The sequence below is a fragment of the Corvus hawaiiensis genome, chromosome 4 (genome assembly GCF_020740725.1).
Source record: "Corvus hawaiiensis isolate bCorHaw1 chromosome 4, bCorHaw1.pri.cur, whole genome shotgun sequence".
NCBI lineage: Eukaryota > Metazoa > Chordata > Aves > Passeriformes > Corvidae > Corvus > Corvus hawaiiensis.
In genome coordinates this window covers 13909739-13926920 of record NC_063216.1, presented here as the reverse complement: position 1 = coordinate 13926920, position 17182 = coordinate 13909739, and the positions used below count along the sequence as shown (strand labels likewise).

The following is a 17182-nucleotide window of genomic DNA, read 5'->3' as shown; positions in this document are numbered from 1 at the left end:
TGGGTTTCTTTGTTGCAGGTAAACTGTAGCCTTGACTTTTCAGAGTAGAAGTCTCACTTTGTTCTTTGTGAAATGCCTTTCTAACAATAATAAATATGGGTAACAAGCAGCACAGTAAGTTCTCACTGTATACTCCTTAATGTATTCATTTGCTTCCAATTCATGACTGATAGATCTTTGTTTATTATGCCCTTAAAAACATTATGGGCAGAAATGCCACCACCTTACTGAGAAATCTCTTCCCATTATTTGCTATTCTTAGAAAAACAGCAGTATTATTGGTAGGAGAAGAATCCAGTTATTTTGGGCTAGAGGATGCTAATGAGCTGCACACAATACCCTTGACAAGGCTGTAAGATGAAGACCATCTATGTTTGACAAATGAATGGAGTGCACAAGTAACTTGCTGAATGTCGGCAGAGAAGACACCTCTCACCTATGTGATACGTCTGGGAATGCAGGTGAGCCTCAGCAGCCTCTGCTGACCTTTTTTCTCTCAGTGCTGGAGGGAGCAGGAGTTTCTACGACAGAAGACATGCTGCACATGATGACAAATGCAATTTGCATGTGACACAGCTGAACTGTTCCTAGGCCAGTCCCCAGCTGCACATCAGCACATTGCTTAATTCACAGAAACAATCCCTCCTCTCCTGGGAACTTGTACACAACCATCCAAACACCATAAGACAAAACAAAAGAGAAAGGCAAGTATCATCACATTCTTGAAGCAGGCCAAGCAGGGACCACCAACAGCTTCAACAGTTAAATATCTAGCATTAAAATTATTCTTTTGGTATTAAGATTTCCTCCAGAAATAAGTCAGGCTGCTGAATTATCTCTAAATAACAACAAGCCCATATCCAGTGAACTCAGAGTATGCTCAATACTCAGTACCATGCTTCCAAGGGACACTGCCATAACAGCTTCCTCCAAACAAGGAGGAAACGACAAGGGAAAGGTGTGTTGGGTTGACCCTGAGTTGATGGACAGTCTTTAAGACCAATTACGCTTCTCACAATTTACATATTTAAACCGCACGGAAAGGCGGGACTTCCCCTTTTTGGTCGGAGCTCGCCTGCTGGAAGGTGGGGGGGCTCCGAGCCTCCCGGCCCCGCTGGGCCGGGCCGGGGCCACTGCCCCTTTCCCCCTTTCCCATCGCTGCGGCACGGACCCTGGGTCACTGAGGGGGACTGTCCCAGAGCCGCAGGCAGCTAAAACCAGCCATGGACTGCTCACAGCTAAACCCATCCAGCGCGGCTTCTGGGGACAGGCGGGTCCCTCTCCTCTCCATGCGGAGCCGGCGGAGTCAACGGGAGCCGGCAGAGCCTCCTGTCTGCAGCCAGCACACTTCGTGCTGAACTGAAGAGGACACCACGCAGCCAGCAGCACAGAGGGAGCGAGGCTTTCCCCACCGTAAAGCCCGAACAAGAACACTCTTCAACATGGCGGCTTCAGAGTCAGAGAGAAAGAGAAGTGAGTCCCGTGGGACGGAGCTGAGCATGGCGACGGGAGAAAAGAGGGCGGTGCCGCGATTCTGGCGCGCAGCTTAAAAGAAACCTTCTTGCATGCCGTGGTAAGAAACTGTAATACCACAAACTGTTTGTCTCTTTAATCCATTTGAAGAACATGGGGGGGGGGGTGGAGAATCAACGTGTGCCTATGAAGTTTGTGAAGAGTGCCTATGCCAGGCTATATAGAAGCAGTGAGAGGCTGTTAGAGACTTGTGGCGAAGGAAAGCCTCTGTGTGCAGGCCAAAATAACTTATCCTTAAAAAGATGAATAACCCCATGTGATGGCCCATGTTCTGTAGTGTGAAAGAACTGTGAAATTCTTCATGGGAGAGATGTTCTACCCATAGCAGACTGTTTGTTTCCCGGCGGGTCTGCTGTTGGTGGCAGTTTGGGAACCACGTGCAACTGAAGGAAAACCCTTTTTTCCTTAAGCATAAGAGAGAAACTTTTCAAGAACTGCAACACTGACTAACATCCCATGTTCTGTTATCCCTTGTGTGAGCTGGATAAAAGGAGAGAAGTGCTGGAAAGAGGGGGGGGGGAATTTACTTTAATTTTGTTTTGTTTTCTCTTTACTTTTAATTCTGTTAGTAATAAAGCTCTTTCATTGTACTGCAACTGTTTAAGGTTTGTGGCCTGCTTTGCTTTTCTCCTAATTCTTATCTCACAGAAGGAAAATAAGTAAATAATGAATATTTTGAATCAAAACCACTACATTTAATTGGTGTTTCCGCCCGGTTTCAAACTCAACCCGCTACAAAAGGGCAGCACAAAAACATAACCAGTATTTACAGGGGACCAGTTACCAAAAGTTTGTTTCAAGTCACTACAGGTGCTGTTTTAGTTACAGGTTAATTTTAATGTACAAGACCCACCCAGAGGGAGGTCAGAGTCCTCCCTGACCTGCCAGCAGCAGCAGACAGTCACTGCCTATCTGGCAGCTTTTGTCAACCAGTCAGGATTCTCAGATAGTCACAATAACACCACGCTGACCTGAAGAACCATGAAATGAGATTGGAGAGCAAACTAATCACAAAATCCTATGAGAACAGGAGGAGGCACAGCGATGTAAAGAAGTTTCTGCTGCTCACAGAGTGCCTTTGCAGTGAGACAGTAACCTCTGTTCCTTTTGCTTCTTCATGCTGAATACCTTTTACCAGTGCAGAATTCTAGCCATAGGCAGGAAAAAGTTTCTTTCCCCTGAAAGCCTCCAGAGACAAATAAAGCATGTAAGAAAGACAGGAGATGTTTTGCCTGAGCCTGTAATGAAGGAGCAGGGACAAAAGTTTTAAACCAAAGAGGGTAGGGTCAGACTGGACATAAGGAAAGAAATTTTTTTATGATGAAGGTGGCAAGACACTGGAACAGGCTATCCAGATCATGAAGAGTCTTCAAGGTCAAGTTGGACAGGGCTTTGAGAAACCTCATAGCAGCTTTCCAGTAACCTGAAGTGAGCCTACAAGAAAGATGGAGAGGGACTTTTTACAAGGGCTCATAGCCATAACTCTGAGGTGCAATTCTCCCTGCAGAAGTCAAGGGAAAGAATGAAAGATGTAATAGTCAGGACACTGGCATTTTCTTCCAAGTGAGAGCACACAATGGTAAAGATTTCCAGGTTCACTGATCACAAGTTCAACTCAATACGGCTAGAAGGAATAAGGGCATTTGCTTTTCAAGAATATACAGTGTTTACATGACCATGTGCTTTGCCAGTCCATTTATTTAATGATTATTCCCCTTTCAAAACTTAAAAGCAAAATAAAACCCCTTGGCTTTGCTTAGGCAAGGAGAAATTGAATAGAACAATTAAGTCCACAGGGACTGTAAGTCCACCTCCAAGCTGGTAGATCAGAAGACACAAGTTTTTAGAATGAGCTCCTAAAAGATGTTGAAACTTCTTCAACCTTTCCAGAGACATAATCTTGCATGGGAAGAATACAGGTAAGAGACCAGTCCAGAACAGAACAGTTTCTCAAGTGGGCCTGTGGTAGATCTGCCATGTCTCAAGAGTCAACTCACTCAACAGGCCCACGCTGCTTTCTGTAGTGAACACAAGTATCACAGTCTAGTTGTTCAAGTAATAACAAGTACTTGAGGCTGAAAAAGCTGTTCACAAAAGTGATTCAGCATGCAAAACTCTTGAGCAGTCACCAGATGTCACCATGTCTCAGAAGACTGGCAGGGAAGCAGCAGGCCAAGTGACAAAAACAGAAGAGAAGGTTTCCATCACACATCCACAGCTTCAGGTTCAAAGTAAGGCCAGAAAGAGCAACTCAGTCACCAAGACAACTTAAAGTGTGCCCATTTAGTAGCTGAAGGACCTGGACTGGTCATCTCAGGCAGTGCCCTCCAACCTCTCCATCTCAGCCACATGGCTGCAGCTCTCTCTTCTTTCTCACTTCCCACCTCAAGCCCTGTACCCTTGTGACTCAAACACCCTCAAAGGAACACCATCTCTGGAAGTGATCACCAGTCTCACTTCCCAGGACTTCCTGCCACACGTCTTGTGCAACCCAGGTTTGCTCATGAGTTTGAGGCTGGGTGGAACTCAAACTCTTTGTCATCACACTCTTACAGATACACAACAACCTTGGTGCCAGATGTTGTAGCATCTTCTAAATTTTGTCTCTCATATTAAAAGTTCCTCATTTCTTTTAAGGATTTGGATTCCAGCATTTATATTTCAAGCCGTCACTAGCATGATCTGGGTTCTGCCTTACATACAAAGCAGGACAAAGCATTTGCTTCACAGGCAAAGCATGTTCTGCTTTTTTTCATGGCCTCCCTATCTTTCTGCCCCTTCTGCAGGAAACAGCAGACAGTGCCATGCACATCCAGAACTTACTTATAATATAAAATGCCCAATAAAATGCTAAATATTTGGCCCAATGGGCTATCATAATGTCCACAAGTTCTGGTCATGTTCCAGGACCCTCATGCAGTAGACATCCACAAACAAACAGAAAGTAAATACCTTCTGTCCAGAAGGTGGTGGTGTGATGCTGCCTCTAGTAGATGACCTTAGTGATGCCTTTAGAGCAAAGCAGCTCCCACAACTGCCTGGCAGCCATGCATGAATCAGTGACACTCTGACCAGTAGTGCCTAAACCCTCAGCTGTACAAGACCACATCATTCCTTCCAGTAGCAGCGAGGGATAAACATCCTGGCTCCGTCCTCTCTGTCACAGCAGACCTCCAAGGCAGGAGCAAGTGCTGCTGCCCATGCATGCACGAACAGCAGGCCTGGCATTTTCAAAAAACCATGGGCTCACTGAGTGCCCACTGCACAGCACAGTCACACAAGGTTGCTTACCCACGCTGTTCCAGGGACAGGAACTCAGGAGGAGGCTGCTTTTGCCAAATCAACTTGTTCAGGCTGCTCCAGACATCACACCTCCTAAGGGACTTTCATATACTAAGGACACTCTGCATTCTCCTCAAAAAGAGATAGCTAGAAGCTAGGCCACAAAACACAGTTTTTTATAAACTGCAGGCTTGACGACTTTGATTGAAATCTTCACTTCCCTTTGAACAGAATGGAAGGAACAAAGAATGAGTGTAGGAGATGAAAGAAAATAAAAAAAGAGTGGGAGAAAAAGAAACAAAGAAACATCTCAGCCCATCTACTCCACTACGAAAAACAAGAATAAAATCTGCTCTGTGCTGGAAACTCCCACAAGGTATCTTGATTTCAAGCAGCTGAACGCATACACAGGTAGCTATGACTCTGAGAGCAACACACTGTTTTTAAGAGACTAGAGCAAAATAGCAGATTGTCATCCATTATATATTAGAATGTAACACAGCATCTCTCATCAACCAGTGGTACAGGGCAAGCTGGTATGCTTGGAACTGTTCTGCCTCCACACTAGATGGTTCCATTGCAGAGAACATTACCAGCACACCCCTAAACCAGCTCACACACTGTTTAGAAGGCTGGGATTAATTATGACAGAACAAAAGAGAGTAAGGTTTAAAACGGGAGGGGTAGTGAAAAGTAGGGAGAGAAATACAAACTTCAGTAGAAACCTCAGGATACACAAACTCCATTAGGTACAGAAAAAGAAGGCATTTAAAAACAGAGGAAGAACAATCACTTACCTTTCAAAAGGGGCTGGAAAGTTGGAATTTCCTGCAGTTTTATGACATCTGGATCATTGCTGACATTCCGTGAGGATTGCGTTCCTGGGGCTACAACCACAATGTCGTCCATTTTTGCTCGTTGCTTGGCTGGCAACGGAGATGCTGGATACGGGAGGGAGAGGGAACAATCAAATCGATACGCAGATTCCATCAGAATCCAACCCTATGCGAATATTGCTCTATTTCACATTGCACAGGTGTGCTTTCTGTAGCACATTGGCGAGATCACTGAAGGGTTCTAAGCTCCTTTCTCTCTCCACACCGGGGAACAGCTGATTCCGGAACACCTGCACCACTGACGGCCCGCTCGCTCCTGCTACCCCAGCTCCGCACCCGCGCCCCGGGCGCTCCTCACCCCCGGCTCTGCTCCCCCGGCCCGGGCGATGCCCTCGCGCCGTCACAGGAAGGGCCGGGCCGCGCCGCCGCTGCCTCCCAGAGAACCAGCCCTTCCCTTCTCCACAGCCGCTGTTCCTCCCAAGGAAACAGCCGTGCCTTTCTCCACAGCCGCTGTGCCGGCACAGCCCCGCTCCCCGGGGGACAGCCGCGCGCCCTCGCTCCCTGCCGGGCACCGACCTGCGGCGCTGGGCTCGCCCGGGCGGCTCTCGGCCTCGGCGCTCTGCTCCGCGCCCATGGCGCTGCCTCCGTCCCCCGCCCGCCGCAGCGCGGGGCCGCCGCCGCCGCCCACGGGGTTCCGGCTGCGCCGGGTCACGGCGGCTCCGCCCGGCGGGCGGGGCGGCGCAGGGGCTGCAGGGCCGGGGCTGCTCGGCTCTGCCTCCCCGGAGCCGGCCCGGGGCAGAGCAGCGTTGCTCTGTTTGGCCAGGGAAGGTGCTCCTCCTCCGCTGCTCCTCCCCAGTGAGGCCAATATCTGGAGTGCTGTGTCCGCTTCTGTGCTCCTCGGTGTTACCGGACAAGCTATATTTCTTTAAAAAGGAGCCTATCACAGAATATGCTGAGTTGGGAGGGACCTACAAGGATCATCGAGTCCAGCTCCCGGCCCTGCACAGACACCCCAACAATCCCACCCTGTGCATCCCTGAGAGCGGTGTCCAAACGCTCCTGGAGCTCTGGCAGCCTTGGGGCCGTGCCCATTCCCCGGGGAGCCTGTTCAGTGCCCCAGCACCCTCTGGGGGAAGAACCTTTCCCTGATACCCAGCCTCACCCTCCCTGACACAGCTCCAGCTGTTCCCTGGGTCCTGTCCCTGGTCCCAGAGAGCGGAGCTCAGAGCCTGCCCCTCCTCTTCCCCTCACGAGAAGCTGGAACTGCGCTGTCTCCCCTCAGTCTCCTCCAGCTGAACAGAGCAAGTGTCCTCAGCTGCTCCTCACACGCTTCCCCTCAAGGCCCTTCACCATCCTGGTGCCCTCCTTTGGACACTCTCTAATAGTTTAATGTCTTTCCGATATGATGGCACCCAAAACTTCACACAATATTTGAGACGAGGCTGCCCCAAAGCAGAGCGGGACAATCCCCTCCCTGGCCCAGCCAGGGATGCTCAGTAATTGTGCTGAAATCAGCTCCAGGTGGGTAAAAGGCAATTGTGGTAGGGGGATCTGTAACCACTGATCCACAGGCCACCAACCCAAGAAACCCCTTGACCCCAAAGAAGAGAGAAACTGAGCATGTGGAGTAATTAGCATGAAAAGCAAGAGAATCATTAACCAATAGAAGATAGAATATTAATTAATAAGAGAGCTATGTAACTTGTAACCAATGAACACTAATTCCTTTACCAACACGTATAAATAGTCCAAAATTTTGATAACTGATTTACATGTTGGTGAGGCAATACCCACATACCTCTGTGCTGAATAAAGTAATGCCAGCTTTCTAACCTAACAAACTGGGCTTGAGAGCTCATTTCCCAGTTTTTGGTGAGGAGAGGGTCTAGTGGAGGCCACAAAGATGATGAGGGTCTGGAGCACCTTTCATATAAGAGGAGTGCCATGAGAGAAGTGGGAGCTTCAGACAAGCTCTGCCTTAGCCTCAGATTTTGGCAACAGTTTAAATGTAAGGACTCACTCTGGCCCACAAGTTCTAGTGATGGCAGATAGGGTCTATTTATAAAAATGAATTATTTATTAAACAGACAAGAGATAGACAAAAGATCTTAATCAGAATAACTTACTACACAGTATAAAACTGAAAACAACTAGCAGTAGATTACAGCATAACATAAAACAGTGCATGATATCAAGGTACCTCTATTAAAGGTGGCAAAAGAAATAGTATTAAGAGTCAAATGTAACTTCCCACTGAAGTGAGAGTAATATTCACAGATGCCTTCACTCAACCTCCAGGGGATTAACCACAAAGCAGTGTCCCTGCTCAGGGCAGAAACTCCACACATTTCCTGGGAAATGTGTAGAAGATGTCTGCTTTGTGGAAGTTTGGTGTGGCTTTTATAGCTGGAAAGTGAGTCTGTCAGAAATCCAGCTTACCTTTCCAGATCTCACTTTGACAGTGAGATGTTTATTGGCAGTTGGGAGATGCCAGACCAGTGTTAACCCCATGGCCCCAAAATGACTCACTACAAGACAGCTTGTCCTGTTTGTCTGACCAGTTAACAAATAACAAACTCTTGTGAGGGGTGAGGTGCTCTGCTACAAAGAGACTGTGGGAGCTGGGCCTGTTTATTCTGGAGAAGACAGGCCTGAGAGAGGATCTCTTTAATGCAGATAAAGATCTTAAAGGGGGTGCCAAGAGGAGGGACCAGACTCTTTCCAGTGGTGCCCAGTGACAGGACGAGGAGCAATGGCCATAAACTAAAACACGAGAAGTTTCATTTCAACATGAAGAAGAACAACTTCCCATTGAGGATGGCAAAACACTGGACCACCTGCCCAGGAAGATTGTGGAGTCTTCCCCTCTGGAGACATTCCAAACCCACCTGGAATGTGGGTTGCTGTGTCACCTGCTCAGGGTGACCCTGCCTTGGCAGGGGGGCAGGACTAGATGATCTCCAGAGGTCCCTTCCAACCCTAACAATTCTGTGATTCTGTGATTTTTTTAGTTAAGGGTAAGAATTCTTCTGTGCCAAGGCAAACCTGCCAAACCCCAGAGTGCTGGCCACAGAGCAGAGCAGTGTGGGCAACACCCATCACCAGCAGCCCTTATATACATGTGTGTCAGGAGTGAGGGAAAAGCCAAGATCAAAAGTCCACAGGCAGCTCAGGCTTAGGAAAAAAACAAGATTAAAAAAAACTCAAAAAACCGCAAGCATAAATGAGAAGGAAACATACTTTAAGATTTGGGACTTACTGTTTTCATATTTGACAGTCAAATCAGCAAAGACATCACGCAGTTGTCTATGACAGAAGAACTGTCTATAAATAAGAACAGCACTGGTCTGTGCTGGTTTCTGAACAAGCCTGTTCTGTGCTCACGCACAAAGCCCAACGTCATCCAAAGCTCTGCACCGAACTCGGCATCGTTTCTCTTGGCTGCCTTTGCTAATTGCCACCAAGATTTAATCTAACACAAGAATGAGGCTCCTATCTTGTGAGAACTGCACCTCAGCACTGTTTCTAAGATCCAGGCTATGGGAAAACAATCCCAATCCAACAGCACCTGCTGCTAGCTGTAGGCTGTATGCTGCACTGTGTGCTTTTGTAACCTAATAGCATTGGTTACAATAGAAGTTCATCTTGTCTGTGCCTGAGCATTTCACCATGTAGGGCACTGGCTGCAAAGCAGACAGATGCTCTACAGAAAACACCTTTAGTGACCTAGCACCATGTCTAAGGGCTGACGGTGTCCCACCATTCTCCCTCCCTCAGCTTCCCTTTCTTCCCATTGCAGTGGTGAGGGAACACAGCAGCTGCTGGGCAAGGCTGGCTCTCTCCTAGCCCAGTGGATGTGTCTGCATAGCTTTTGAGGGACCTTGGCTTCCCTGCACCTCAGCAGCCTCACCAATTTGCTTCTGGTCTCGCCAGGGAGACTGAGTGCTTGTCCCACCAGGAAGAGGCAGGAAGAGCAGAAATTTGCCATGGTGGCTGGAGTGGGGCAGTCGTGTTATCCCCAGGATCTCTTCTGCCTTTCTTATATTACAGATCACATCAGCCCTTCTCACTTTCCCATGGTCATCTATGCCTGTCTGACCACAGCAGTGTCTGTGCATATTCTCACATTCACCATCACTACAGTACACCATCCCAGCTTTTCAGGTGAAGAACCAGTTTCCTCACCCTCCAGTTCTGACCACCCCAGCCAGATTTTTAGCATTATTGTTCAGCTTCTTTCTGCTCAGCTTCTTCTACCACCTCTACGTAAGCAAAGGCAGGTGGCAGCTGCAACTTTATCTAATACATAGCAGGGGTAATATCTGTGCTTGCTTTTAGTATTCATTCCCCCGTTCATTCACCGTGTGATGCAGTTAGTAGGTGACACCTTAATGTTCACATTCTCTTAGGACTTTGTCCTCTAACAGTGAAAATAATGTCACCAGTTTACCAAAAGAGAGAAGCTGGGCTAGAAAGGAATATTTTCTTAAACAAGTGCAGCTGAAAATTTTTGAAGAAACCATCCCACCAAGACTGCGAAATCACAACCAAACATTATGAATTGCCCCAAGATGGCCATGTGATGCAAAATCAGATGGGTGGCTCAGTCTCTTACAACATTCATGTCCAAATAAAAGCCAACACCAAGCAGTACTGACAAAGGGGACTAACTGGGCATGAAGAACAAGACAGCCGCCCATGCCTTGGCATCTAACCATTACAATATATAACCTAACCTGCCCATTGGGATCTCGTGAGGTAATGTACATATCTAAAAAGAAAATGGATTTTATTCACAGGGAATTAAATAAAAGGTCTCTTTCTTGAAAATAAGGAATATATATAAATAAGGAATATAATCCTTTTATTCTTTAATTCCTTTGGTCTACTTTTATTCCTAAACACTACCCCAAAAATAGTAAGAAAAAAACATAATTAAAAAGAGGAAATGAAAAATTTCCAAGCAAAAACATTACTTAAGCAAGCAATTGCACTGAGACAGCTGAGGGAAGAATGGCCAAGACACCAGATGGGGTCCCAGTAGTAGTACAGGCTTTTCTGTACAACTCCCATTCCACAAACATTGTGTGCTTGGCTGTGATTTGAACAGGATTATTCAGGTAGCAAGGAGTCTTTTACAAACATGGAAATATGTCCATGTCCGTTTAGTCCAGGATATGCATATTAATCGCTTTCATTACAGCTTCCAAAAGCAGATCTCAGAAGGAGGACAAGTCTGACTGTGGGTAAAACCCTATCAGCTTGACCACCAAGAGCTTCACTAGGTGGTTTTCCCTTTGTGTCTGATGCTCAGGAAGAGCCCTTGGGGCCGGCGAGTGGCTGGAGGAGCGGGAATATCCTCGCAGCCCCGCTGGGCAGGCAGAAGGAGGAGGGCGAGAGGAAGACAGGAGAAGGGCAGGCAGGAGGAAGCAAGGGAAGGCAGGCAGGAGAAAAGGCAGGAAGGAGACAGGAGAATGGCAGGCAGTGAGAAGGAAGGAAGAGAAGAGAAGGGCAGGCAGGAGGAGGGCAGGCTGGAAGGCAGGAGGAGGGCGCGTAAGTAGGTAAGCACGAAGGCAGGAGGACGGCAGGTAGGTAGGTAAGCAGGAAGCCCAGGAGGAGGAGGAGGGCAAGCAGGCAGGCAAGCAGGCAGGCAAGCAGGCAGGCAGGCAGGAGAAGGAGGAGGAGGGCAAGCAGGCAAGCAGGCAGGCAGGCAGGCAGGCAGGCAGGAGAAGGAGGAGGAGGGCAAGCAGGCATGCAGGCAAGCAGGCAGGCAGGCAGGCAGGAGAAGGAGGAGGAGGGCAAGCAGGCAAGCAGGCAGGCAAGCAGGCAGGCAGGCAGGAGAAGGAGGAGGAGGGCAAGCAGGCAGGCAGGCAAGCAGGCAGGCAGGCAGGCAGGAGAAGGAGGAGGAGGGCAAGCAGGCATGCAGGCAGGCAGGCAGGCAGGAGAAGGAGGAGGAGGGCAAGCAGGCATGCAGGCAGGCAGGAGAAGGAGGAGGAGGGCAAGCAGGCATGCAGGCAGGCAGGCAGGCAGGAGAAGGAGGAGGAGGGCAAGCAGGCATGCAGGCAGGCAGGCAGGCAGGAGAAGGAGGAGGAGGGCAAGCAGGCATGCAGGCAGGCAGGCAGGCAGGCAGGCAGGAGAAGGAGGAGGAGGGCAGCAGGCGGCCCGGGCCCGCCTCCCAGGGCCCCTCCTCCCGGACGTGCCGGGACACCCGCGGTTCCCCGAGCGGCCGTCCCGAGCCTGGCCACGCTCCGCCGCTGCCTTCCCGACCCCGCGCTGCGGGCGGGGGCAGCCCGAAGGTGCCCCAGGAACGCGTGCCCGTCCCGGGAGCAGCGGAGACTCCTCGACGGGGGTCCCCCGGCTGCCGCTGGCCGCGAACCCCGGCCGTGCCGGAGGAGCCCCGCGGGGACCGGCCCGGGTCACCATGGCCCGCGGGGGCAGCCGCTGGCCGGTTCGCCTGCTGGTGATCACCTGCGTGATGGCCGGGCCGGCCCTGAGCCAGGAGTGTTCCGCGGAGAAGATGGAGAATTCCATCATCGATATAGACTTGTCCCTGCCCCGCGGCGTCCGGGGCGCGGAGCCGCTGCGCGTCCCCAGCGCGGGTGCGTGTGCCCGCGCCTGCTGCTCGGGGCACCGGCTCGCAGGTAACCTCGGCCTCCTTCTCCGCCACTGCCTGGGAGATTCATTCTGGGGTTTGGGCTCGCGGGGTGTTCAGCTGCTGGTGTTCTCCGTGTTCAGCACAGAATTTACCCTCTCATTCAGGCTGCGCTTAGTTCCAGCTTGCGGCTGCTACCTTCTTTTGCCAGTAGATGTTAGATCTTAACGCAAGACCCCGTAGTGTTCAGGAAAATAGTTGCATCACAGAAACGTTAGTTCTAAGCGTTAGTTTTACGTGTTAAAACCTCAAAAATCCCGAACCCCGAAGGTGAATAAGCTGTATTTAGTAAACGCACTAAAAGTAGCTGGCATTTTGCACTGTATTTAATTTTAGCCAAGAATGAGAATGCTCAGCCTTCTCTGAGACAGCTGGTTTGAGCCAAGCTCTTGGAGCAGTAGGTGGTAGAGCAGGAAGTAGAAATGACAGTGGTGAAGGTGACCCCCCGAAGCAGCAACTAGCCAAGTGATTCCTGGGATGTAATAAGGAAAAATGTCTAAATAATTTTCTTCCTTATAAGTGTATCAAGGAGGTTTTCAGATTTATCAGGATTTGTAAGCAAGAAGTCATTGTATAAAGTGGCGCCAGTGTGGTATGGGTGAGGGGAGGATAGGAGATTAGACTCATAATTTCCCCAACTTTATTTGTACAGGAAAAGGAAGGTGTGACCTTTCATATTTTGGCCCTGGGCCATTCTTCTGCAGTCTTTGGCTGTTTTTCCTGTAGGAATGTTATGTGTTAGTAGTTTTCCTCTTACTCACATGAGGAAAAGTTAACGAACTAGATCTCATTACCATACTGGTATAAAAGTTCTTATTGCTGAAACAGGCATTTATTTTGTTTTGCAGGAGACAAGAAGTGCAATTTGATTATTTTTTATGCTGCAAGAACAAGTACACATCCCAACTGCTACTTGTTTTACTGTCCTAGCACTGGGGCTTGTCCAATGAAACCTGCAACAGGACTTGTGAGCTACAAGATAACTAGAGGTAAATAATAGTGAGAGCCACCAGCTCCCACACCAGATTACTTTTGCACCTATGAACTTTCAGTAGTGACCAGGAACTGCTTGGGGTCGTATTTTTAGTAAAGTATTCTAAGGCAAGCATTATAATTTGAAAATACTGCTCTTTTTCTTTGTGGAAGATGGATGGGCAGGTGTGTGGTGAGCTCCTTTGTGGGCCCAGCTTCCTGCTTGGAATAATGTCCCAACCCTTATAAAATACCTTCACATTAGATTCAGAACTCCTTGTAATTTGTCCTTGCTTAAAACAAAAAGAAGCTCCTTCCATCTAGAGATATTCAAGAAGGAAAATTTCCTGTACATAATGCTGAAAAGTATCACCAAAACCAAGGGAAATACCATGCCCTTGTAGCCAGCTGTGTATTGAAAGGACCCGAGCTACACTGATGAATAACTGGCAGTGGTAATCATTATTTTCTGCTTTCAGTTAGGGAACCTGAAGTACAGAAGCAAACTTTCTAAACTCAGAGCTTTATGGCATGTGGGGCGCACACTCGGGAACTTCTTGCTCTCTGGCCTACGCTGTGGGATTTTTAACAGCAAGGCCTACTTGTTGATTGACATTGACTTGCACCAGACCTATTTGAACAGCTCAGATAAGAAACTGATAATTAGACTGTCCTGCCAAGAGTTTACAAGGCAGTTTCTGTGTGGCTGCTTGAGAGACGGAACTTTTGCTGAAAAAGAGAACTTTTCCGAGAAGAACTAATGCAAGGAGCAACAGTGTGATATATAGAAAGATTACTCATATAAAGTTACCAAGTATTTTTGTGCAAGCACAATCACACAGGAATTGTGCAAAAGCAATGTGCAACAAATGAACTGCACTTCTGTAAAATTATGACTATAATTACACTTTCCTCCAGCTCCTTCTCCCCTAGAAGAACATTGGGGTTTCAAACAAAGAAACAAGAAATTCAGTCATGCTTGTGCTTTTGTTGGGCATGTAGTGCAGTGCTGAGTGAACAATTTGATTGCATATAGCACCTCTTTTTCATTTTGCACATTTTAGCTTCTGTGAACATTTAATTATGGAAAGATTATGCTAGCTTGTTTAATGTTCCTAATAAGTTTTCAAAGGTAGCACCGGAGCGGTGTCAGTACCAACAAATGTTTCAAACTTTGTTCTTTCATATGAGAATCTGTATGTGGTTACACTGAAAACCAAGCTAAAAGGGGGAAAGATACTTTAAAAATTATTTATTTCAATTCCAGTGCAGTTAACAAACCTTTTTGTTTCAATAATAAAAAGAGATGAGTAAGAGTCAGAACTGCTTGAGAGCTTTCCCTTTTAAATGTTCTTTACAGCAGCTGAATAGTTATTATGTATATATTATATATTTCTTCTGTATTTTTATAAATATAATTATAAAATTATATATATATATAATATGAATTAACAATTAGCCAGTCTTTCCAAGAGCTCATGCTCAGCCAAATACTTTCTATAATACCTGTAAATCAGGTAAATACTGTAGAAGAAATACTGTAAAATCAGGTAGCTTTTAAGATTATCATTTGTATGGTATTTCTGCCACAGGACACTGTTATGTGACTAGGCTTGAGGCCGACAGCTTTTATGATGTAGAATATAAATGTCACTGTGCATATTTTAAAGAAAGCAAGTTTCATTAGTCAGTATCTCTTAGAGCCCCCTTATATAAATGTTTCTAAGAAATACAAATAGAGTATGCCTACAGTAGTCAAAAATAGATTTAATAATTAAATACCCGTATTTCTGTTTCCAGACATCCATGCCCCAGAGGATAAATCCATCAAAACTGAGAACTTTTCTTCAAATGATTATTCTTTGCCTTTGGATGCTGGCACCATTATTTCTCACAGTCAGAATATCCACCAGAATCACACTGCCAGTTCACAACAATCTGTCTTTCATCAGGCTTCTGAACTCCTGAACCACATAGGCAAGCATTTAGACAACATGGAGCTTCATACAGTTTTTCCTGAATCTCCGAGAGCAAAAGAGTCTGAGAGCTTAGACCTCATCTCAAGGCAGAAGGGAGTTAATCTGCCACCAAACACGCCTTCTGCTGTTCCAATTGGAAACCCCACTGCTTCATTCCCCACCACTACTCAGGCAGGCGCTCCCGAAACCAGCAGTGCTTCTCTTCCTCCTCTGCCTACAAGTGCTGCCCAGCTGGAGTCTCGTACAACCTCTCTGCATCCTGGTGCTGCTCAACCAGCTACAACCTCCCCCACCACAGCTGCCTCTCCACCTGCTGCAGCCACTGGAGCTAAACCTGGTGTCCCTGTCACCAGCGTCGCTGTCACTCATGTTCCTCTTTCCAAGCCCACAAATTCTGCTTCTACTTCTACAACCAAGCAAGTGACCACAAATTCTGGATCTGCTACCACCCCATCAAGGCTAAGGACTCCAGCCATGGCTCCTGAGCCAACAGTTGTCTCTTCCAGTCATACCAGCCATGTGACCCTCCTCTCTTTTCCAGGTTTCACTCTGTCCAGTGATTCCCCTGCATCTTCCCAAAATGACCTTTGGGGTTCTGACCCATCTGACTCAGAACGCTCCCTGTCAGAAGGTGTTCTGAGAGGGAAGGGTGTTTTTCAGCTGGGGGAGAAAAGCAGCCTTGTAGCAGCTTTGCTTTTTGGGGTGATATTCTTGTTGCTAGTTATTGTGCTGACCGGGAAGAAAATACATGAATCTCTTCAGAAGAGGCATTACACCAGGTTGGATTACTTGATCAATGGAATGTATGCTGATGTCTGATTGGGAGAGGGAATAAAATTTTGAGGAGCATCTCTCACTTTTGAGAGGAGAACTCTGAAATGGAACAGTAGATACTGAAATCTCAGAAGAGGATGGATTCCATTTTTTCCCTCTAATGGGAATGCAGGAGACAGGAGATGGGTTTGGTGGGGAGAAGAAACGCTCTGTCTATGCTGAAATATAACGTCTGTCATGTTTGATTTATTACTAAATCCTGAGAGTAAACACTTAAATCCAAGCTAAGCTAAGAAGGTCTTATATTTAAGGAGAAAAAGCATTTCATGAGCTTAATCTGTACTGTGATAAGCTTAGTGAAATAGAAGTACACCTAATAAATTGAGTACCTGTGCAGCACGTGGGCGTTTTCAGTGCTATTTGCACCAAATGCCAGAGTGTTACATGATTGCCTGGCAATCCTATTTACCCTATTTGTAGCGTTAAAGGAATACTTAGTAATAGAGCTTTGCATCTAAATGGTTTTAGGTAAAAAATATGACATATGGCATAATTTAATTTTCCTTATCTAAATATAGTTTATGGTTATATACATATCTTTAAAGTTCTTTTTCTGCATACATCACAGGTCTCCTTAAAACCACATACTGCAAATGTGAGTGCTCTCAAAGCACACTCTCTTCAGTTCTAGTGTCCCCTTCATGTGACTGGTAATAAGCATAGCTGCTAATTAACAGTTGGTCTTGATGATATTCGAGGTTTTTTCCAGCCTAAACAACTCTATGATTTTAAGTTTCCCTGACTCTTCAACAGGGAGAGTCAATGGGAGCACCTACTGTGACACAACTTCATGTTATTTAAATTTCACTTTGCATACACTCAGTCTAAACCTGGTTTTAGAATGAAAGACAAGATATCAAATTATTCATGTCAGGTGGCATAATCAACAACAAACGTCATGGCAGAGAAGGAAGGGTGCCTCATGAATGCAAGGAAACAATTCTATTACAAAATAAGAAATAATAAAAAATAAGAGATTCTTAGATCTGTCAAGCTTAGTGTGGTGGGAAGCAAGCGTGATCCAAAAAATGGCCTCAAGGCAAGTTTTCTGAAAGCTCTAAATAACTAAACGCAGAAAATTCTCTGAAAATTTC

At 46.9% G+C, this 17182-nt stretch overlaps 2 protein-coding genes across 5 annotated transcripts in view; one reads left to right on the top strand and one right to left on the bottom strand.

Annotated features, from left to right (window-relative positions):
* Positions 1-6335, bottom strand: part of BORCS5 (BLOC-1 related complex subunit 5) — a 65893-nt gene extending 59558 nt beyond the window's left edge. For all 4 annotated transcript variants that reach the window (XM_048302765.1, XM_048302764.1, XM_048302766.1 and 1 more), the window contains exons 1-2: positions 6228-6335; positions 5613-5756 (exon numbers count right to left, since the gene is read on the bottom strand). In XM_048302765.1, the coding sequence (XP_048158722.1) occupies positions 5613-5756; positions 6228-6285 (202 nt within the window). In that variant the 5' untranslated portion in view covers positions 6286-6335. The remainder of the gene's footprint in view (positions 1-5612; positions 5757-6227) is intronic.
* Positions 6284-16427, top strand: MANSC1 (MANSC domain containing 1). The gene is made up of 5 exons (XM_048300624.1): positions 6284-6506; positions 10966-11070; positions 11831-12292; positions 13152-13292; positions 15076-16427. The coding sequence occupies exons 1-5, from the start codon at positions 6284-6286 to the stop codon at positions 16071-16073; spliced, it is 1929 nt and encodes a 642-aa protein (XP_048156581.1). The 3' UTR covers positions 16074-16427.
* The last annotated feature ends 755 nt before the right edge of the window (positions 16428-17182 follow it).

Coding starts and splice junctions, on each gene's coding strand:
- MANSC1 (XM_048300624.1), top strand. CDS start 6,284: ATGGCGCTGCCTCCGTCCCCCGCCCGCCGCAGCGCGGGGCCGCCGCCG. Junction 6,507..10,965: donor TCCTCCGCTGCTCCTCCCCA/GTGAGGCCAATA, acceptor TCTGATGCTCAG/GAAGAGCCCTTGGGGCCGGC. Junction 11,071..11,830: donor GGAAGACAGGAGAAGGGCAG/GCAGGAGGAAGC, acceptor CCCGCCTCCCAG/GGCCCCTCCTCCCGGACGTG.